Source organism: Capsicum annuum, chromosome 1 (assembly GCF_002878395.1).
Source record: "Capsicum annuum cultivar UCD-10X-F1 chromosome 1, UCD10Xv1.1, whole genome shotgun sequence".
In the NCBI taxonomy this organism is placed as follows: Eukaryota; Viridiplantae; Streptophyta; class Magnoliopsida; order Solanales; family Solanaceae; genus Capsicum; species Capsicum annuum.
In genome coordinates, this window is record NC_061111.1 from 231,156,207 (window position 1) to 231,180,273 (window position 24,067).

At 34.7% G+C, this 24,067-nt stretch overlaps 1 protein-coding gene across 1 annotated transcript; it reads left to right on the plus strand.

Annotated features, from left to right (window-relative positions):
• Positions 1-17,412: 17,412 nt before the first annotated feature.
• Positions 17,413-19,877, plus strand: LOC107874472 (pectin acetylesterase 8-like). Its single transcript, XM_047412994.1, has 12 exons — positions 17,413-17,530; positions 17,622-17,704; positions 17,805-17,940; positions 18,030-18,109; positions 18,224-18,310; positions 18,388-18,512; positions 18,627-18,687; positions 18,898-18,951; positions 19,048-19,125; positions 19,285-19,390; positions 19,487-19,632; positions 19,785-19,877. The coding sequence occupies exons 1-12, from the start codon at positions 17,413-17,415 to the stop codon at positions 19,875-19,877; spliced, it is 1,167 nt and encodes a 388-aa protein (XP_047268950.1).
• Positions 19,878-24,067: the final 4,190 nt, after the last annotated feature.

A 24,067-nucleotide genomic window follows, 5' to 3' on the forward strand; every position in this document is an offset into this window, starting at 1 on the left:
ATAGATGTGGCACGCTACACACCGATGATCAAGATTCTATATAACGCAGCTTGTCAGACTCCCTAGGACTCCTTGAACCTTAGGCTTTGATACCAAGATGGTAACGCCCCAAGAACCTATCCCGAGATGTCACATGGTGCTCAAGGCTACACGTGGCCTCAAGCTAACCCTCTAAGCCTGTAATCACTTTCAGAACTCATTATAGCACAAATCATGCTAAGATAAAGAGGAATAACCATTTCATGAACATACTGAAATACGACGTAATACTACCCTGTACAAATAAAATACTAAAATCTCTGTACACGCTGGTACACTAGTCTGACCAAGCCTCTACTACATAGTTCTGAGGATCCATTAGGACAGATCCCCAAATAACTCGTACTGAACTGAAAGTAAACAACCATCTATTAACAAGACAAAATCAGAGACACAATCCCTTGAACCATGAGGACTCATCAACCATAGAAATGTAGATGAAGGTACTCAAAGATCACTGTCGCTGCTGAGACTGAGCACCTGAACCTATATCATGAGGAAATATAGAGTACAAAAGAGTATGGGAGTCAGTACTTGGGAATGTATTGAGTATGTAGGGGTGGATGCAACATATTAAATAATATCATAAATGTATAAGAAAATAATGTATGCTGACAATAATAACTCTCTTTGCTTGAATTATCTAAAACATCATTTCCAGAAGTCATCAGTAATAAATATGCTTCATAAATCATTTAACTCAACTCAAACCCTTTGAATCATGACTTAGAGTGATTGGGTAACTCATGGTACTTAGATCATTATAATGTGGGATGTTCTTATAACCGACATAACTACACCATGTGAGCCGCATGAAGTCCAATGTTTTACCCTCCTAAGGAGAGAACCCCACATTGGCGGGGGTGTCGTACTCTTTCCAGGGAGTACAACTTTAATCTCATTATCACAATCCCATATTCGGCCTCTAGCCCACAATTATCAACATCAATCCTACGGTGGCATGTAGTTTCGGAGAAATACCATATTTCTTGCTCGGTGCTAAATACTCCTCCCAGACTCAGCTTAGAACGAGTTAGGAAATCCACCTTAATAAATATAGACTCATGGGTCTATTTTAGAGACCAAAACATAAATATATATCTCATATGTAAATCATGAACATCTTGTGGATTCCTAACCCGACTCAACTCAACACAATCTTTCTCAACGTCAAGTATATTTGATTTTCGAATCATTTTCAAATATCAAAAGCTTCAAGGAAACATCATAGGACTCATTCTTGACTTTTAATCTCAAATATCGATATATACATATCCAATAGTCAAATTTCTCATGGAAAGGCACAACTCATGACACTTGTCTTAAATCTCTTAGAAATCATCAATACATAATGACAATATATAACTCATGGAATAAATTCTCAATTTAAGAAACATGATGGTGAAATAATCATAAATATCAAACTTATTCAAATAAAATCTCATAAATCATAAATAAAGAAATTTTGGTGTAAACTCACTTGCAAAATCATGTAAATCAATAATAGAAAGTAGATCTTTAGGAACAAGAACGAAAGGAGTGTTCTTGTTCAAGCCCCACATACCTTGGATTATAATTTTGGAGATGTAGAAACTTGTTTGGAACTTCTTTCTCACACTTTTAGACCAAGATTCTTGATGCCCTTAACTTGGGAAACTTAATTCTTGAACAACTTGGATAAATCCATGGAAGATCCTTGAATTTCTTGGAAGAAGATTGAATTTTTGGGTTTGGAAGAAACCCTAATTTCTAGATGTTTCTTGGAAGAGGAAAGGAGAAAAATGAATGTCTATTCTCTACTAGGATATATATATAAGAGACCATATGGGGCAAAAATGACCAAAATACCCTTTTAAAAAAGCTGAAATTCACTAATCGGGGCCTGTGACGGTCGATCTGATGGTTCGTCAAGTCTCCGACGGTCCATCAGATCGTCTGTCACTCGAGTGCCAAAACTAGAATTTTCTGCCTCGACGTGACGGTCGAAGTGATGGTCCATCTGGAAACTGATGGACCACTAAGTCGTCCGTTACTTGAGTGCCAAATCTGGGCCATTCTGCCTCGACCTGACGGACCCCTTGATGGTCCATCAACTTTTGACGGTCCACCAACTTGGCCGTCCTACGATGGCCTATAAAAGGAGTCACTTCTTTGGCTTTACGGGACACTTGACGGTCCACCAAGAACTTGACGGTCCGCCAAGTCGACCGTCAGACCTGGGCAATTCGATATCGCTGAGTAAAACAGTTATAACTCCCTCGTCCGATGTCACATTTTGATGAAATTGGTATCGATGGAAAACTTATTCAATGCTCTACATGAAAAAATGTAGAACTTAGAGAAATAAGACATGGTTTAAATATCAATCACTTTGGAAGTCGTACATATCCACTTAAAAGATGGATTTAGACTTAAGAAATGATCGGGGTATTACATCCGAGGACCATAGTGAGTGATAGGGATTCTAAATTACTAAGCCACTTTTGGAAGTCCATGTGAGGTAGGCTTGGTACTAAGTTGTAGTTTTCGACCACATGCCACCCACAAACTGATGGCCAAATGGAAGTAGTAAATAGGACCTTAGGATTTATTCTACGATCCATGGGAAAAATGACTTCTTGGGAGGAGCACTTACCGTTGATTGATTTTGCTTATAATCGTGTTATACACTCAAGCACGGGGATGACACCCTGTGAGTCTGTATATGGAATCAACCTCCTCACCCTTTTAAATTTAACCCCTTTGCCAAGTGATCTTGTGATAAGCTTAGATGGAAGCAAATGGGCTAAGGCCATGAAGAAGCTACATGAGAAGGTGAGGCTGCGGTTGGAAAAGAAAAACCAAAAAGTTGCAAGGCAAAACAACAAAGAAAGGTCATTCTTGAATCGGGAGATTAGGTATGGGTGAACCTAAGAAAAGATAGATTTTCGTCTAAAAATAATGCTAAGTTGATGTCTCAGGGTGATGGCTCATTCCAAGTATTTGAAAGGATCAACAAAAATGCCTACAAGATTGATCTACCCCCAGAATATCAAGTGCACAATACTTTCAACGTGTGTGACCTCTCTCAGGTGGAAATGATAGAGGATGACAATAATCCGAATTTAAGGACAAATTCTCTTCAAGATGGAGAGGATGATACAGGAATTTCTAGCTTGAGACCTTTCACACAGAATCAAGCGCGTGAGTTGCAACAACTCCAAACCTTATTGAAATCCTTGGCCATATATGAGGCCTTTGTGAGCCCATCTAAGGGCCTATACTTATTAAAGTGTGAAGAGGCCCAACAAAACATCCCATACCCACCCACTTAATGTCAAGGGTATTTTGGTCTTTTGTCCCTCCTTTGTAATTGACTATATAAGTCATTTATTAGGGTTAGTTTTTTTTTAGTTAGTTCATTCCTATTATTGAAGAAACAAAAGACTTGTAATAGTGGTGACTTCTCTTTCTCATTTTGGAGAGGTCAAAACCAAAAGCTCACTAGTAGAGTGATACTAGTGTTGTATCTTGGCTAAAAACTAGGGTGTTGGGGTTCTTGATTTCCTCTTGGTCCAAGTAAGAATTTGATGTTGATATTCATTAGTCTTAGGGTCCTTTCTCTTTGTTAGGGTTCTTAGATTATTGAATATTGTATGTCAAGTTTCTATACCTTTGTAATCTTGATAATTGTGTTGTTGAATCTAAAAGTCTAGTGAAATTGTGTGGGGCTCTTTCGATTCACGGGCAAAATTGTCATTTTTTGTTCTTGTTGTAAACTTATTTTGCCAGTCAAAACAAGTGTTGAAACCTAGTGAAACCGTGCGTGGCCTCTTTCGATTCACTAGCACTTTGTTGTTCTTATTGTTGCTTCTTGTGTTGGCTTGAATCTCTTGATATACACTTATCTTTGTATCAAAGGGTATATTTCTTAAAGTAAAAAAAACACTTTTACTATGCTTATTAAAAGAAAAAAGAAGAAAAGGAAAGCACTTTTCCTCATCTTCTTCTGAAAAACGCAACATCTATCACCCTTTTTTTTAAAATATTATAATGTGCTTTAACAACATTTGCATCCACTAAAACAATCACAACAACAAATAATGTGAAAGGTCGAATTTAAAAAAAAATTGACACGTATTAGCGAATCAGTGGTACGTTGATCGGAGTTGCGGTGCGCCAAACCGAAGTTGCGGTGCCGCCTGATCGAAGTTGCGGTGGCACCCGATCGAAGTAGAAATGCCCGACCGAATTTTAGTGACGCATCTGACCGAATTTTATGATTTTATATCCGATCAGCAATTTTTCTTACAGGTATATACAAATTCGATTTTCTATTTCTACACTTAAAATCGAGATATTCTATAAAAAATTAGGGCAATAAACCTGGCTCTGATATCATTGTTAATGAATTCATAGTAAAATAATAAATTGTGTACCTTAGAATTCTCAACAAAAATCGTTGAATTTGTAACCAAAAAGGATTTGCCCAAGTCTGCTTTGAATCTCTTGGAATCAAAGTGTGATTTCACAAACTAAATGCTTATTTTGGTGTTTTGTTCTTGATTTTAATTTGCTGTACTCAAGAAATTTTATTTTCTTGCCCATCTGTTTGAAGGAGAAAATAGGAATATATATGGGAATTTGGGCGGCAGAACAATTATTTAGTAATTGTTCCCCCTTTTTTCAATTTCAACAGGTTATTCCCTTTTTTATCTCCCTTTTTTCAGATAATAAAAAACGAATCAATAACGGGTCGAATCGGGTCGGTCCACATGGGTGATCCATAACCCATTCTCCAACAATCATTTTATTTATTCTTCCTGTGAAGAAAACCAATTATCCAACAACATTTAAAAAAAATTCCAAATCATAATTTTTAGAATTTATATAAATTACAAATATAATATCAACACAAAGTCCAGTCGTGTATATTAATTATCACTTCAATAGATTAAGATAGCAATATATATAAAGTGATAAACATATATTACCTCTAACTTATGATCGAAGCATTAAAAAGTTCAAAATCTTATTAAAAAATTCTCAAAATATAGAATCTTTTCAATCAAGCACGAAGACTAGCTCAATTTTGGTTCCTATAAAGTAGAATCTCAATTTGTTTAATTTTAGTCGCTCCCAAATGTATATGCATGTATCTTTGCTCTCGCTTTTTCAATTATTCTTTCTTTCCTAGTTTTGAGTAATTAGAATAAGTAATAAGCGAAAAGATATTTAAAACATTCTGAACTATACATGAAAAGTTGATTACATATTCAAACTACTGTAATGATCTATTTACACACTTATATTACTTAAAAGTGAATTTATTTGCACCTAGAAGCTCATGTGACACAAAATAAAAAATAACTTAAAGATAGAAATGTTTATTGAATTTATTTATGTTTTCTTTATTCTTTTTTAATTTTCACATCTTTCGATCATTTTCTTTCGTCGTTGTATTCTCTTCATCACTTTCCTCTCTTTCTTCTCCAACACCCACTATGAATCACCATTTTCAACATAATAAATCTTTTTTTTCCTTATTTCTTTTCTTCTAATATCATTTCAACTTTTCATACATTAAACTCTTTCTTTTAAATTCTATTTAAATTCTTTCTTTTCTCAAGAAATGTCATAAATCCTTCTGATTAAAAGAAATGTCACAAGTTAAAATAATCGATGAATTACAAATAAGAAAATATAGCTTTTTGAACGAAAAATTATTGTTTGATAGGAAAATTATTGATTTTTCTATAGTTCTTTTTTGAGAAGTTTGGGGTTTTGGCAAACTCAATTCAATGGAATAACTATCACCTCTTTAATGTTAAAATTTTAATAAGAAAAATGATCTAGATCTAAAAGAAAAGAAAAATGAAGTATTAAGAAAAAGTAAAAAGTGATGATAATTTTGTAGTGGTACTATGTAGATATGTGGTAGTGGGTGATGAAAAAGAAGAAATTGAAGATGGTGAAATGAATGGTGATAATTGTAGTGGTGGTTACTTTAATTTTGGTGAGTATTAAAATTCATTGACGATGGTATAATTTTGATCCGAATTTGATGATGGGTATCAATTTTATGATGGTTCTTTGTAATTTTTTATGACGGCAATGGTGGCGATGTAATTTCGATAGTTGTTTTGGTTATGGATGTTAAATTTTGTAGTAATTCTTTGTATTTTTAATAATGACAATGGTGATCGCTGTAAAATTTTGCAAAATTCTAATCATTTCAGTCCTATATATCAGGCCAAAAAGGGGTCCCAAACTTGAAAAAATTAGCTAAGTGTTAAGACTTAGAAGCATTTTTAGCCTTTAAAATTGGATGATCTTACTTTTTATCTTTTAAACCTTAGAATATCGATTTTTAAATTGATTCATAATCAGGGATGTTAATAATTCCTATTTGGCAAGTTTTGAAATTTTTGGACTTTGTTTGGGTCATGTTTGGATAGGCAAAACAGCAAGCCAACACGATCTTGATGCGTCGCGTTGGCTACCGCGTTGCACCCATCGATGCGATGCATCGGTGATCGCAGTGATCCTATTGAAGCGGTGTGTCGCCAATCTCATTGCTGGGCAGTTTTATGTATTAAAAGTCTAAGTTTCCAAGGGCATTTAGGTACTTTTCCCCTCACACAATTCAGCTAAACCACGAGATTTAACTCTCAAAAGGGCAAATTGCATTCTTTATTCTCAAAATCCTCTCAAGAACAAGCCCTAGTTTCATCAAGTTCAAGATCAAGTCCCAATAATCCTCAATAATTTTCACGAAATCAACAATCAAGGTATGTTAGGTATTCATTCTTGGGTTTTCTTTCACCCTTGGAGTTCAAGAACCCCTTTTAAAATAAGAATTGTGATTCCCATGCTATGAATTGAATTATATGTTTGTATTATTGTATGGGTTTCAAGTTAAGATTTTTTGTGAGTTTCCATGAAATTATGTTATCATGTGTGTTGAATTATGAATCTCTTATGTCAAAACCCTTGAATTTGCAAGATTTCATGTTGAAGTTATGATGCCCTACATGTTATTCTTCATGTATCACTATCATGCTTCCCAAGTGTTTGATAGAATATCAATGTGAATTAAATAGTGTAAGCATGACATGTTAGCATGTGTTCTCATTCCTGTACAAGTTCATAACCTCAAGTATTTGACGAAATGTCTCAGTGAATAAATTGTGAATCAACTGGCTATTGTTTTGTTTTCAAGATTTTCTATGTTCTATTGTTGATGCTATCGAGTCCTGGGGGTACTTGTTACTTGAAATCTAGTTGTTTACTTAGTTTCAGTAGTTATAAAATTGTTCTAGTAAATGTCAAGAACAGTGGTACACAATCAGTTAGTAGAACTCGATGAACTCAGTCCAGTTCTGTCAGTTAACACGATCAGTTATGTCAAGCCTAGAACAGTCTAGTGATCAGTTCAGTGTCGATTCAGTTGGGAGTAGGATTCAGCAACGAACGAACCCACGGATGGGGGAATTCCTTCCAGCAGAGGGTTTGACCCTTAGTAGCAATCCTTATGTTACAGAACTACATAACCAGCGTAGGGTAAGTCATCCTCCTGCTAGATTAAGGTTGACGCAATCATATATATATATATATATATATATATATATATATATATATATATATATATATATATATATTTCATAAGTCTTTTGGCCAGATTAAGGTAGGCACAGCCTTGTTAGTATCCCTTAGCAAGGTTCTAACACCCTTCTAATTGGGGTCACATGTTGGATCCCAACTCAATTTATAAATCGAGGTATGAAGGTTAGATGAACACTCACATAGTTACAGTTTTAGTCTCAGTATTCAGTAAAGAACTCAAATAGTTCTACAAAACTATGGCTATCAGTTATCAGTTACTTAGCTATCATAAACCAGTGCTTCAGTATCAGTCTAATCTTTTAGTTATCAGTATTCAGCTATTAGAACTCAGTATTTCAGCTTCAGTCTAATTCAAACAGTTGTTATATGCATAGTATTGCATATTCAACATGTTCAGTAGTTACAGTATTTCATGTACTCTCATCCAGTTACTTCATGATATTCATTCAGTTAGTATCATCTCATGCATATGAACCAATGTATATTAGCCTACCTCACTTAGCATACTAGTACATTCCATGTACTAACGTATACCTTTTTTTATGCTATGATGTTTCATATCATACGTTCGGACACTCAAGGTCCTAACTGTACTTAGCAGCTTAGGATATCAGCAGCAGATATAGTGGTGAGTCCTCATATTTTGAGGACAGAATTTATTTATATCAGTATTTCAGTTAGCTCAGTAGTTATTTCAGTCGGGGTTAATTGGGGGTTTGTCCCATCAACTCCATATTCAGATGGTTAGAGGCTTTTAGACTAGCACAGTCAGATATTCAGTTTTTCAGATGTTATTATTAGTACATTCAGTTATTATTTCGGTATTTTGAGAACCCTATGGCATAGTCAGTTATACTTCTGCATACATTTTCAGTAGTTTATTCAATGCTCACAGCAGGTAGCAGTCATGGATTAGCTTGTGATCCTTCGGGGTTAAAAGCACCGTGTGACGTCCAGGGTGTAGATTCGAGGCGTTACAAACTTGGTATCAGAGACTAAGGTTCTAAAGAGTCTTTGGAAGTCTAAAAGCTACGTCAAGTAGAGTCTTGTGCATGGGTGTGTAGCGCGCCACACTTATGGACAAGAGGCAATAACATATTTTTAGGAAAAAGGTTTCCCTTCTTTCAATATTCATATCGTACAAGTTATCATGAGTTCAAGTTAATTGTCTATCTAACCTAATTTTCCCTTCGATTTATAGAACATGCGTCTCAAAAAGATCAACGAAAGTAGGACTGAGAATCAGCCAACACCTCTGCCCGTTCAGGCAGATACCCTCGATGAGCATGTCTCTCAGGCAGAATTCAGAGCAACTTTTACCACTCTAGTCCATTCTGTAGTAGCCCAAAATAAATACCCAACTGTTGTTCAGGCCAACCTAATAGCCAATACTGCTTCAACTAGAATTTAAGACTTCACCCAAATAAATCCTCTATTATTTTTAGGGTCTAAGTCTGAAAAGGCCCACAAGAATTCCTTGACATGGTGCAGAAGGTAATAGATATTATGGATATAACCACTAGTGAGAGTGTTGAGTTAGCTGCCTATCAGTTGCAGAATGTGGCTCATATATGGTTTAAGTAGAGTAAGTCAGATAGGGGCGCAGATGTAGGGCCTATAAAATGGGAAGAGTTTGCTACTACCTTTCTAGATAGGTTTTTCCCATTGGAGTTGAGGAAATCCAAGGTTTTAGAGTTTATTAACCTGAAGTAGGGCGGCATTATAGTGAAGGAGTATTATTTCAAGTTTACTCAGTTAACCAGATATGCTCCTCGTATGGTAACTGATAGCAGACCTAAGATGAGTAAGTTTGTTTCTGGTGTGTCTGACAGTATGGTCAAGGAGTATAAGACCACAATACTGATTAAGGAGATGAACTTAGCTAGGCTGATGGGCCAAGCTCAACAAATAAAGGAGCAAAAGACTAGAGAGAAAAAGAGGGAGAGCAAGAAGGCTAGAATAGGTAGCTTCAACTTCACTCAGCCTAAGTCAAAGGGTGGTAATCATCCTCAATTCTGCCCTAAATCTTCAGTTCTAGCTCTTTCCTCATCCAGCGCTCCAGTGCCTAAATTCAGAATGGTAATAAGAATAGGGCGCCAGGCTCTAAATCCCAGGGTAGCGTTAGCAGTGCCTAAACAAATCCTCTTTGTTAGAAGTATAGCAGAAACCATCAGAGTGTCTGTAGAGATGGAAGTGATGTATGTTTTGGATGTGGTAAGCTAGGCCATAGGATCAGAGAGTGTCCTTAGGTGGGTTTACAGAGTCAGAATAATCATCCCCCAGCTCAGTCCGATCACCCGTCTTAGCAGGGTGCCGCTTCTAATGCCACCAGTGGGCAACACCCAAACAGGCTCTATGCACTTCAGTCCCGACAGGATCAGGAAAGTTCGCCTGATGTGGTCACTGGTACATTACAAGTTTACCATTTACATGTTTATGCTTTGCTAGATCCAGGAGTTTCTTTGTCCTTTGTAACTCCTTATATAGTTGTTGACTTCGGAGTTAGTCCTAAAATCCTAGCAAAGCTCTTCTCAGTCTCTACCCCAATGGGTAAATCTATAATAGCCCGACGGGTATACAAAAACTATTCGATTATGGTGTCTCAGAAAGTTACTTCAGCAGACTTAGTAGATTAAAGATGACAGATTTTGATGTCATTCTCATCATGGATTGTCTTTATTCATGTTATGCTTCAGTTGATTGTAGAAACAGTGTTGTCCATTTTTAGTTCCCGAATGAACCTGTCCTAGAATGGAAGGGTAGTACTTCAGCACTTAGGGGTCAGCTTGTTCCATAACTTAGAGCGAGAAAAATAATATCCAAGGGGTGTGTCTATTATCTTTTTCGAGTTAAAAATTCTAGTTTTGAGACTCCTAATCTTGAGTCGATTCTAGTAGCAAGTGAATTTCCAGATGTATTTCCCAAAGATCTTTTCGGAGTTCCTCCTGAAAGGAAAATTGACTTTAGAATAGACCTTATTGCAGATACTCAACCCATCTCTATTCTGTCATACAAAATGGCTCCAGCTGAACTTAAAGAATTAAAGGAACAGTTGAAGGATCTCCTAGATAAGGGATTCATCAGGCCTAGCATCTCCCTATAGGGCGCACCAGTTCTATTCGTACATAAGAAAGACAGTTTTCTCAAAATGTGTATTGAGTATCATCAATTGAACAAAGTCACCATCAAGAGCAAGTATCCACTTTCTAGAATTGATGGCTTGTTCAACCAACTTCAGGGTGCCAGTTACTTCTTTAAGATAGACTTCTGATCAGGCTATCATCTGCTTACAATCAAAGAAAGTGACACTTCTTTCAGAACTCAATATGGTCACTTTGACTTCCTAATCATGTCATTTAGTCTTACCAATGCCCCAACATCTTTTATAGACTTGATAAATCATGTGTTCAAGCAGTACTTGGATATATTCATCATAGTTTTCATAGATGACATTTTTGTCTACTCCCGCAGTGAAAATGATTATGCAAACCATCTCAGAATAGTATTACAAACTCTCATAGCCCATCAGTTATGCACCAAATTCAGTAAGTAAGAATTTAGGCTAAGGTCGGTAGCTTTCCTTGGTTATATTATTTTTTATGATGGCATTATAGTTGATACTCACAATATTAAAGCAGTGAGAAACTGGCCCAGACTTATCTCTCCATCAGATATCAGGAGTTTCTTAGGTTTGGCTGGCTATTACCGATGGTTTATTGAAGAATTTTTGTCTATTGCATCCCCTATGTCCAGATTGACTCAGAAAAAAGTCAACTTTCAGTGGTCAAATTCTTGTGAGAAGAGTTTTCTGGAGTTGAAGACTCGACTCACAACAACCCCAGTTTTGACTTTGCCCGGCCATTCAAATGGATTTGTTGTGTACTGTGATGCTTTCAAAGTTGATTTGGGGTGTGTTTTGATGCAGAGAGGTAAGGTCGTGGCCTATGTCTCTAGACAACTTAAGCCACATGAAAAGAACTATCCCACCCATGATCTTGAGTTAGCAGTTGTTGTGTTTGCCTTAAAAAATTGGAGGCACTATTTGTATAGGGTGCATGTTGATGTGTTCACAGACAACAAAAGGTTGCAGTATGTATTTTCTCAGAAATACTTAAACTTGCGTCAGAGAAAATGGTTAGAGTTATTGAAAGATTATGACATGAGTGTTCTATATCATCCGGGCAAGGCCAATATAGTGGTAGATTCTCTCAGTAGGTTGTCTATGGGTAATGTTGCTTATGTTGAGGATGGTAAAAAAGAAGTTAGTTCAGGAAGTTGATCAACTTTCCAAACTAGGTGTCTGGTTGGTTGATTTAGCTGAGGGTAGTGTTTTGGTATAGAATAGTTTAAAATCATCTTTAGTTTTTGAGGTAAAGAAAAGCAGGACAGAGATCCCTACTTAGTTAAGCTAAAAGAGTAAGTCAGAGACCAGAAAGTGGAGGTTTTCTCCCAAGGGAGAGATGGTGTGTTGCATTGCCAGGATAGGTTATGTATTCCATATATGGATGGTGTAAGACAGAGAATTCTTATAGAAGCACATGGTGCACGTTACTCGAATCATTCAGGGGCCACTAAGATGTACCACGAATTATGGAAAGTCTATTGCTGAAGTAAGATGAAGAGAGATATTGCAGAGTTCGTAGCTAAGTGCTCCACGTGTCAACAGGTTAAGATTGAGCATCAAAAGACTAGTGGGTCTATACAAGAGTTTAGTATTCCCACATGGAAGTGGAAAAAAGTGAACATGGACTTTGTTATGGGTTTGCCTCGTACTCGTCATCAGCACGATTCGATTTGGGTTATTATGGACAGGATAACCAAATTAGCCTATTTCTTGCCAATTCATATCTCTTATTCAACCGAGGATTATGTTAAGCTCTATGTTAGAGAGTTGGTTAGATTGAATAGTGTCCCACTGTCCATCATGTTGATAGAGGTATGCAGTTCACCTCTCATTTTTAGAAAGCCTTCTGAAAGGGTCTTGGTACCTAAGTTCAACTCAGTATAGCCTTTCACCCTCAAAAAGAGGTCAAGCAGAAAGGACTATTCAAACTTTAGAAAATATGTTAAGAGTGTGTGTTGTTGATTTTACGGGCAGTTGGGATGACCACTTACCCTTGATAGAGTTCGCGTATAATAACAACTATCATTCTAGTATTCAGATGGGTCCATTTGAGACACTTTATGGGAGGAGATTTAGATCTCCCATTGGTTGGATTGAAGTAGGTGAGGCCTCAGTAGTATGGCCTAATTTGGTGTTTGATGTCTTAGAGAAAGTTTAGTTAATTATAGAGAGGATTAAGACAACTCAGAGTCGACAGAAATCGTATGCAGATATAAGAAGAAAATAACTCAAATTTAAGATTGGTGACTTTGTATATTTGAAAATCTCTCCCATAAAGGGAGTGAAGAGATTTGGCCAGAAGAGGAATCTTAGTCCCCAATATATTGGTCCTTACAGGATTCTTAGTTATTTCAATAAGGTAGCTTATGAGCTTGAGTTTCCTGCAGACTTAGCATCAGTACACCCAGTGTTTCACGTCTCTTTACTAAATAAGTGCATAGGCGACCCAGCAGTTGTAGTCCCTATAAAGAGTGTGGATATTCAGAATAGTCTCTCTTATGAGGAAATCCCAGTCAAAATTTTTTATTGCCAGATTGACAGACTAAGGAACAAAGAAGTTCCTTTGGTCAAAGTCCTTTGGCGGAATAAATCTGTTAAGGGAGCTACTTGGGAAGCAGAAGCAGACATACGAACCAAGGATCCTCAACTCTTCTCCACAAACTCAGACTCATCCTAAAGTAATAGTTTTCCTTAGATTTACTCTATTCCATGTTCAGTTACAGCTGCATAACACTATCATATCATTCATGTATTCATGAAATAGGTCAGCCATATGTCATGTCTCCCGAATTCGAGGATGAATGTTCCCAAGGGGGAGATATTGTAAGACCCCATAAAATTCTAATCATTTCAGTCCTATATAGCATGCCAAAAAGGGGTTCCAGACTTAGAAAAATTCAGCTAAGTGTTAAGACTTAGAAGCATTTTTCTTTAAAATTGGATGATCTTATTTTAGATCGTTTTGACCTCAAAATATTGATTTTTAAATTGATTCATGATCAGGGATGTTAATAGGTACTATTGGGTGAGTTTCAGAATTTTCAAACTTCGTTTGGGTTATGTTTGGATAGGCAACACAGCAAGCCAATGTGATCTTGATGCGTTGCACCCATCGATGCGATGCATTGATGATCACATAGATCTTATCAATGCAATGCATCACTGGGAAATTTTATGTATTAAAAATCCGAGTTTCCAAGGGCATTTAGGTCTTTTTTCCTTACCCAATTCAGCTAAAACACGAGATTTAACTCTCAAAAGGGCAAATTTCATTCTTTATTCTCAAAATCCTCTCAAGAACAAGCCCTAGTCACGTCACGCTATCAAGTGAATCCTCAATAATTTCCATGAAATCAACAATCAAGGTATGTTAGGTGTTCATCCTTGAGTTTCCTTCCACCCTTGGAGTTTAAGAACCTTTTTTAAAACAAAAATTATGATTCCCGTGCTATGAATTGAATTATGCTCATGTTTGTATTGTTGTATGGGTTTCAAGTTAAGATCTTTTATGAGTTTCCATGAAATTATGTTAGCATGTGTGTTGAATTATTATCTCTCATGTCAAAACCCTTGACTTTGCAAGATTTCATGTTGAAGTTATGATGCCCTACATGTTATTCTTCATGTATCACAATTATGCTTCCCAAGTTTTTGATAGAATGTCCAAGTGAATTGAATAGTGTAAGCATGGCATGTTAGCATGTGTTCTCATTCATGTAAAAGTTCATAATCTCCAAGTGTTTGACAAAATATCTCAGTAAATGAATTGTGAACAATTGACTATTGTTATGTTTTCAAGATTTGCTATGTTCTATTGTTGATGTTATCGAATCCTAGGGATACTTGTTACCTGAAATCTAGTTGTTTACTTAGTTGCAGTAGTTATAGAATTATTCTAGTAAAGGTCAAGAACAGTGTACACAATCAGTTAGCAGAACTCAGTCTAGTTCAGTCAATCAACACGATCATTTCAGTCAAGCCTAGAACAGTCTAGTGATCAGTTCAGTGTCGATTCAGTTGGGAGTAGGATTCAGCACCGAGCGAACCCAGGGATAGGGGCATTCCTGCCAATAGAGGGTTTGTCCCTTAGTAGCAGTCCCTGTATTACAAACTACACAGCTAGTGTATGGTAAGTCGTACTCCTACCAGATTAGGGTTGAAGCAGTCATATATATATATATATATATATATATATATATATATATCATGAGTCTTTCTGCTAAATTAGGGTTGACACAGCCTTGTTAGTATCCCTTGGCAAGGTTCTAACACCCTTCCAACTGGGGTCACAGGTTGGACCCCAACTCAGTTTATAAATCGGGGTATGTTGGTTAGATGAACACTCCCACAGTTACAGTTTCAATCTCGGTATTCAGTAAAGAACTCAGACAGTTCTACAAAACTATGGCTATCAGTTATCAGTTACTTAACCATCAGAAATCTGTACTTCAGTAGCAGTCTAAACTTTTAGTTATCAGTATTCAGCTATCAGAACTCAGTATTTCAGCTTCATTCTAATTCAGACAGATGTTATATGTATAGTATTGCATATTCAATATGTTCAGTAGTTACAGTATTACATGTACTCTCATCTAGTTACTTCATGGTGTTCATTCAGACAATATCATCTCATGCATATGAACCCATGTATATCAACCTACCTCACTTAGCATACCAATACATTTCACGTACTGACGCATACTCTTTCTTTGCATTATGATATATCATATCATAGGTTCGGATGCTCAGGATCCTAACCGTACTTAGCAGCTCAGGCTATCAGCAGCAGATACAGTGGTGACTCCTCATATTTCGAGGATAGAGTTTATCTATATCAGTAATTTAGTTAGCTCAGTAGTTATTTCAATCGGGGTTAGTTGGGGGTTTATCCCATCAACTCGATAGTCAGATAGCTATAGGCTTTTAGACTAGCACAGTTAGATATTTAGTTTTTCTGATGTTATTATCGGTACATTCAGTTATTCTTTCAGTATTTTGAGAACCTTATGGAATATTCAATTATACTTCTGCATATATTTAAGTATTTTATTTAGTGCTCACAGCAAGTACCAGTCATGGGTTAGCTTGTTATCCTTCGGGGTCGCAAGCACCGTGTGACTTCCAGGGTGTAGACTCGGGGCGTTACAATGGAGATAGTAGATTTGATTGTGAGTGGTGAAATTTGTGGCATTTATTTTGATTCTGATAGTGAAATACATGAATTTAGTAATGGCATGGTGGCTATGATGGTGGTTTTTTGGTGGTTTAGTGGTGTATAGTGAGAAGAAGCAATTGGGTGATATGGAAGAAAAAAAATTGAAATATGACATAGTAGCTGATGTTGCAGTGACGTGACGCTGACGTGGCACGAGTGATATACATCTTCCAGCATGCGCCTAGTTATATATGTGTGTTGGGATGAAAATAAATTCACTTTTAAATAGTATAAATATGTAATAGATCACCACAATAGTTTGAGTGTTTAATCAACTTCTCATACATAATTCAGAATGATTTTGATATTTTTTTGCTAAGTAATAATTGGCATAACAACTTCTCTATTGTATCAAGTACACAAAAATGCCGCAATTTCTACTATAGAGAACGGAGATTTCGTAAATATTAAAAGTACATATATTAAGAAGAAAAATAGCACACAATAACAAATAAACAAACTCAAAAGATAATAACTAAATAAATAAATAAATAAAAAGGAGAACAAAAACTATTTGTGCTCACCCTTTGTTTTTTGATAGTACAATAATGTTTGGTTTAATCTGACCTTTTGCAAAGAGGATGTTAAAGGTTAGAAATAGGTTAGAGCAATAAATAAAATTTAGAGATGTAACGCATGCAACTTAAAAGGCCGAAAAGAGTTTATGAGTCTCTTTTCATGCAATTATTTCAGAAAATACATTAATGAAGTTCCATTAATATGAAAAATATTTGTTGACACATAGCTCGGTAATATACACACTTTTTAAAACAAAATAAATAAATAACGATGGTTGTATGATATAGTTACAACTTCGTTCAGCTAGATATTAATCTTAGCTTTTCAAAGCTAAAAGGCCTACTAAACCTAAACTAGAGACGAACACGACACCGAAAAATAAACGTACATTCAAATTTGATATTTTCTTTGACTCAATGTATGTGATATTTTTTTATTTTCGAGATATATTTTGTACATAATATTATTTAATTTTTTAAAATAAAATTTACATATTAATGAAACTTCATTAATGTATTTTCTGAAATAATTGTGTGAAAAGGGACCCCATTCATGAACTTTTTCAGCCTTTAGTTATAAGTGTTACATATCTAAATTTTATTAATTGCTCTATTTATTTATAACGTTCAACTTTCTGAAACGATTGCATGTAAAGAGACATCATTGTTTTTCTCCTTACACAAATATTCATTTTAACTTTTTTTTCATAAGCAATATTGGTCATTTTGCACATTCTTTCTTGCGTCTTGATTCTGCTTTTCGTGCTAGAGGTGTTCTCCATTTTTTGTGTTGTTTTGTTTTTATTACTACTGGTCAAGCTCTCTTGCCACATTTGAATAATTTACTATAGCATGAACGTTTCATAAAAAAAAACACGAATTGACACTCGCTTACTTGAAAATTTTGCAGGATGGGAAACTTTTGGTTTACTTTGTTAGTGTTGTCAACAATGTTGACAACCATATTGGCAACAAAAGAATTGAAGGTCAACATGACGATACTTCAAAGCGCGACTGCTAAAGGCGCTGGTAAAATACTTTAAGACTGTACATTGAATTCATTATTAACAGAAAGTAGAATTGCATGTTTACTAAGTAGTGTATTTTATAAGTTCAACAGTATGCCTTGATGGCAGTCCACCCGCATATTATCTGGATAGAGGATATGGTAGCAGAATTCGAAGCTGGATCATCTACTTGGATGTTTGTTACATTTAATTCTCCTTATTTGTTATCTTATAAATGCTTATATATGTTGCGTTACTAACTTTTTGGGGATATATATATATATACATACTTTTAGGGTGGTGGCTGGTGTGATAGTGTTCGAAGTTGCAAAGCTCGTTCAAAAGGATTCTTGGGTTCTTCTACGACAACGCCATTGCATCCACCAGCTACATTTTCAGGCATTCTTCATAATGATCCCACAGTTAATCCAGGTAACATTTGCTTTTTTTTCTTCGTGCTATATATATGCGTAACATTTTATTGGCTACGTACTAATTGCAAACGTTTGAGTAATTGGTAGATTTTTACAATTGGAATAGAGTAAGGGTTCTATACTGTGATGGATCGTCTTTCACTGGTGATGCTGCACATGTTGACCCTGTAAGTAGTACAACATATATCACTTGTATTGAAAAATTAATTTCACCGGTATTTGTTTTGCTTAGCATAAAACTTCACTGACTTAGCTTGAAATGTCAAACTACAATATATTAGGAAACCAAAGTTTATTATAGAGGGGCAAGAATCTTCAAAGCCATTATGGATGATTTATTGCAGAAAGGAATGCGGAATGCTGAAAATGTAAGATTCAATTGAATCCATTAATAATTTTTTCCCCCGCAATTAGCTAAATCTTGAATACCAAAATGTGATGTCAGGCAATTTTATCCGGAACTTCAGCAGGAGGTTTGGCAACAATCTTGAACTGCGACAAGTTCAAATCCCTCTTACCAAAGAATGCCAAAGTTAAGTGTGTTGCAGATGCCGGCTTCTTCATCAACGCGTGAGTTCTTCTTGCTTTGCACTAAGCGAAAACTGTTCAAAAACTTGAATGGTATCTCGTATTTACTGATTTTTGGGTATGGCGCTGGAACTAAGTGTCTCGTGTATAATGCAGGAAGACTATCTCTGGTACTTCTGATATTCAACAAATGTATAACAAAGTTGTGAAGTTACATGTGAGTCCCATCATCTTTATTGTTTCAGTAAGGTGTATAAATGCTTAACAAGATGCAAGTTAGATTTTAAATTTTCTTTGCAGTAGTCCCTAAGTTCATTTTTATTTGTCCTTTTTGAATTTGGTACGCCCAAATCTATTGTTGAAATACTCGACAAATAAAAAGTTAACGAAGGGAGTAGTAGTAATATTCTTTTTCCTCTCATTTCAGGGATCGGCTAAGAATTTGCCTCCATCGTGTACGTCTGCAATGAAACCAAGTCTGGTAATTGTTACAAATTTTTTTTCAATACAAAAGCCTTTGGCGCATGGTATATAAATATTGCCCTCTAAAACTCTAATTTTCCTTATGATGGTGCAGTGTTTTTTCCCTCAGAATGTTGTTCCATATGTCCAAACTCCACTGTTTATAATCAATTCAGCTTATGACACTTGGCAGGTCAAAGATGCAATTACCAATTTCGTTCTTTTAAACTTCGTCTCAAGTCAAAATTATACAAAAAAAAAAAAAAAAAAAATTAAAATAGAGACAACATTTATTTTTTCTGTAGTTTCTTTAAAATACAATACTCCACCTTCTGATGATCTGTAACTCCAGGTTGGTAACACGTTGGTTCCTCAATATCTTGATCCACAACATATATGGGACGACTGCAGGAACCAATTAAGCAATTGCACATTTAGCCAACGTAAAATTATTAAAGGTTAAATCAATTAATACATGTAACTCCCAATCAAATAAGTATAATATTAATGGCTGTCTAATTATTTTTGTTTCATTTATTATTTCTTAATTATAGGTTTTGGTGTGGAGTTCTTGAAGACATTCTCGGAACTAACCCCTTCTTGTACGAGGGGTTATTTCATAACCTCGTGTTATTCTCATGGTCAAATTATATGGGCGAGGTATTGGTTCAGTCCTACATCTCCACAATTACTTAATAAGGTACTTTTTCTTTTGTTTTATCCATATAAAGTTATCGGAGTATGCAAATTAATTTTCTGAAGCTTATCACGTGCCTTCATTTTTTATTTTTTTACCCCTTCTTCCCTCCTTTTCGCCCTAACAGAGTTTTTCTGTTACGTTTATGTGTGTAGACAATTGGTGAAGCTGTTGCGGATTGGTTTTCTGACAAAGCAGTGGTTCAATATGTAGACCTATATCCCTCTGCTAAAGATTGCAAGAAATAAGTTATTGAACTTCATGAGATTAGATGTTCTCCCAAGTTATGTAAAACTGACCCAACATTTAGTGAATTAAAAAAGCACTCCCAACATTTAGTGAATTAAAAAAGTACTATCTACGTGACACTTTTTGTTTTTCAAAAGTCAAATAATTTAAGTTAGACCATAAACTTCACATGAAATCTTCAAGTTTTTTGAATTAATAAATTTATATACTTTGAGATATATGAAGAAACTAAGGTCAAAGACAAACCTATTTGAATCTCAAAATTTCAAAGATGCCACATAAATTAAGACAAGAGAGTATGTTTCATTTTCATTGATCATTTCAGTAATTATTTTTCATATTAGTTACTTCATCTGTTTGTTTTTACTTGTTACATTTTGACTTGGCACACCTATTAAGAAAATAATTATTAATATGACTATTTTATCATAGTAGCCTTATTAATTGATGATTACTATTGTATCTTGAAATTAGTTTGGAGAATAAATAATTAATGTTAAAGATAAAATAAGAAAAAAGAAATTGTCTTTTCTTAATAATCGAAAATAACAAGCAAAAATAGAAAACTAATTAGGATATTAGTCACAGTTGACATATTGGTGAACAAAATTTGTTGGCGAGGTAATGATAACGGTAATTCTGTTATCTCAAAGGTGAGAAAAAGGAGAAGTTGCAGGGGATAGAAGAGTGTTGTTATGGTAAATATGAGAAAAAGTTAGATGAAATGCAAGGACTCAGGATTTAAGGATAGTGGGTGCTTAAAAAATTTAAAAAGTGAAAAAAATAGAAAGTCACCATAATGATGTTCGAACTTGAGACCTCCTTCCAATGAAGAACAAGGAAATCAACCTAAATACCAATGCACCCAATCAACTTTTATTATAATGGGTGCTTTTATATGTTTTATACCTATTTTTCTATATTTTCTATGTAATTATACCTATTTCGTGTCGAGTTTAATGGGTGTCGGAGCACCCCAGAATATTACATAGGTCCGCCCCGGATGAAATGAGAGATTTTTCATGTGGACTGTTCAGGTCGCGTTTTTTGTCCACGTCATGCTTAGTATCATTACGTTAGAGAGGGGAGGGGGGTTTATTTTCGAGCCAAAAGTTAACGGAGGAATATTTTTGAGCCAAAAAACTAACGAAGGATATTTTTACTCTATTTTGGATAGTTAAAGCATATTTTTTCCTTTTTTTGATTATATAATATCGATACACGATTATATACTATTCATACAATGTCAATACATTGTATAGCTATTTATACAATATTGATACACTCTTGCACACCATTATAAAATATCGATATATTACATAACTATTAATATAATATCGATACACGTTTATATACATTTATACAATATCGATATATTACATATATACTACATTATTTGTACATTATATATACATATTTATGCACCATTCGTATAATATCGATACACATTTATACATTATTTATACAATATTGATACATAACATATACACCACATAACTATTTATGTAATATCGACATATTACATATACACTACATAACTATTTGTACATCATATATATATATATATATATATATATATATATATATATATATAAATATATATTAAATATATACATAAGAAAATTGTACAGAAAAATTTTGAAAAAAAAAAAAAGTTTTTTTTTAAGAAATTAAGACATCCAAAAAAAACAACAAAAAAAGTTTTCTTCTAAACAATTGTTGTAAAAAGAAAAGGAAAAGGGAAAAAAATAAAATGGCCTTATGAATATTTTTGCTGCAAACAAAAACTTGATTATTTTTGTTGTAAATTTTTTTTTTGTGTGTGTATAGTTAAAAAAAATTCTTTTTTTTCCCTCTATATTGGCTTTTCCGTCCAGGGACAGCTCAATAGATATAGTGGTCTTCAACCAATTTTGATAAGAGGTCTAAAATGATGTGTGGCCTAGTGTTTTAACAAGAGGGTTCATAAAATTTTAAATTCAATTTTCAATAAAGATATACAATAAGTGATTTTGCACGTAAATTAGTCTGAACATCATGATTATCAAAAAAAAATATTTATATTTAACGTAAAAGAACGAAAAAGAATGTGATACTTAAATTTATTTAATATCCTTGTTATTTAGCACAATAAATATATGACTATATGAGTATGGAGAACAAAACTAAAATTTGATTTTTCAAAGTACAGTAATTGAATAAAAAAATTGAAAAAAGAAAAAAAAATGCCAAAAACTTTCTTCCAACAGAAGCATCAGAACCTAAAAGACATTCTATATTTTATAAGCCAACAAGCAATGGACGAATACTGTAATTGATAGTTGTACAAAAGTAACATGTATTGTACTATAAACATGGCATGATTCTGGTCGGCTTGTTTAACAAGTATACTGCATTCAATATGCAACCCTCTATTTTCCTCTCTTTGAGGCTACAAGTATTTTCTTTGAGATGCCAAAATGACGATGACCACTTACACCATGCATCACCACTGCTCTTACCATTCAATTGAGTTTGCTACTCCCACTTAATTTTCCTCCAAACTGCTCTTACCCTCGCCGCTCAAGAATTGCAACGCTTTAGTTTTGGATGAACAGTAGTGTACAGTTCAAAGTCATCTTCTCCATTCGGAATTTGTAACAGGTAAGCTTTCTTCTTTTGGATTTTTTTGTCTCCTTCTCCCTCTTATGATATCCTGGACAATATTTTCAAATATGACATCTAAGAGAACTATAATAGAGTTTTGTTTTGGGCACTTTCTCCCCTTCTCCTTCATCCTCCATCCCCACTGCTCTATTTGTGAAAGCAATGATGAAACTTCTTGTGTCTTTAGCTCCTTATTAATTATTTTGCACATGCATATACTCATTCATGTTTGTGTCAATTTCTTTGTTACCCTTTTAACTTACTTGTGATCTTATATTGAAGTTGATTTTTTAAATCTTGGAGATTTAACTAGTAAATTAATCGAGCTATCAGTAGCGACATTGAGGCTGATGGAAGTTGAGGTGAGAAAGTTGAAGAGCAAATCATTCAACGTCATCGATGAATGTCCTGAAATACTAATTGGGAAAGAGAACGTGTAATAATTGATTTGTATATAAAGAGGCTTATTTTAAGCCTTTATCTTTGTAGTTGTGTGATAAATATGTAAGGATGTATCTAAAAATTGTTGGAGGAATGGCCAACTAAATTTCTACTTTGGTGATAGCTGAATTACATTTTTGATTGATTATTTTTAGCTAAGTCTAATTTTATTGCTAAAAAATTGATGTGGTAATAGAAATTGAAAGCAAAAGACCTTACTAAATTGTCGACTTAGCGTCTACTATTTTTAATCTTACCTCATGTTAATTATAACAATGTAACCATCACATTTCACATGCTTACAGCTTTACATAGTCATATCTAATGTTCGTGTTACACATACAGCCTCTTTACCATATTTGATGTTCGTGTTACACATACAGCCTAGAGGTATCTTTGTACCCAACACTCAGCAGATAGAAAAATCAATCATGTCATTAATGTTAGGCGTTTTGAGTTCTTAGGTGAATGGTCCAGTCTCCCTCAATAGTGGGTATCAATTATTAGGATTCAGGGAGGATGAATTAGAAAAGATTATATGTTGATTATTCAAGTTTTATGCTACCTCAGCGTTTCAAATTTAGATGTAAGTTAATACGTCACTTCGTGTTGAGTTACCTAAGGCAACTTTGCTTTAACCACTTCAGATTAGTTGATCTTGATAGATATTTACATCAGCTCATATTTAACGTTTCGCCTTGTGTGATTATTTTATGCATATTTAATTTTAAGCCTTCCTTTTGTAAGGGATATATAGTGCATACATTAGAGTTTGTTTTTGAGTTCATCTTAACAAGTAGTTAAGGAGTCTTAGCAGGCAAGTAGATTTAAGCTATACATGATCGATTTTACTGGGAGCTCTTTTACTTCACTTTATGATCTGTAAGATTCATATGCATAGATATTGTCATCTACATCTAGAAAGTCGTATGCATTAGGAAAAACATGAACATTTTGAGAAAGCGTTTTGATTGATCAAAATAAAAATATACTTCAACTGATATACCCGTAGGCAATATTTATAAATTTTTTCTCTGATTATCCATTGTCAGGAAAACAATAATTGAGGTTAAGGATTAATTGGCTGGATATCCTTGGAAGG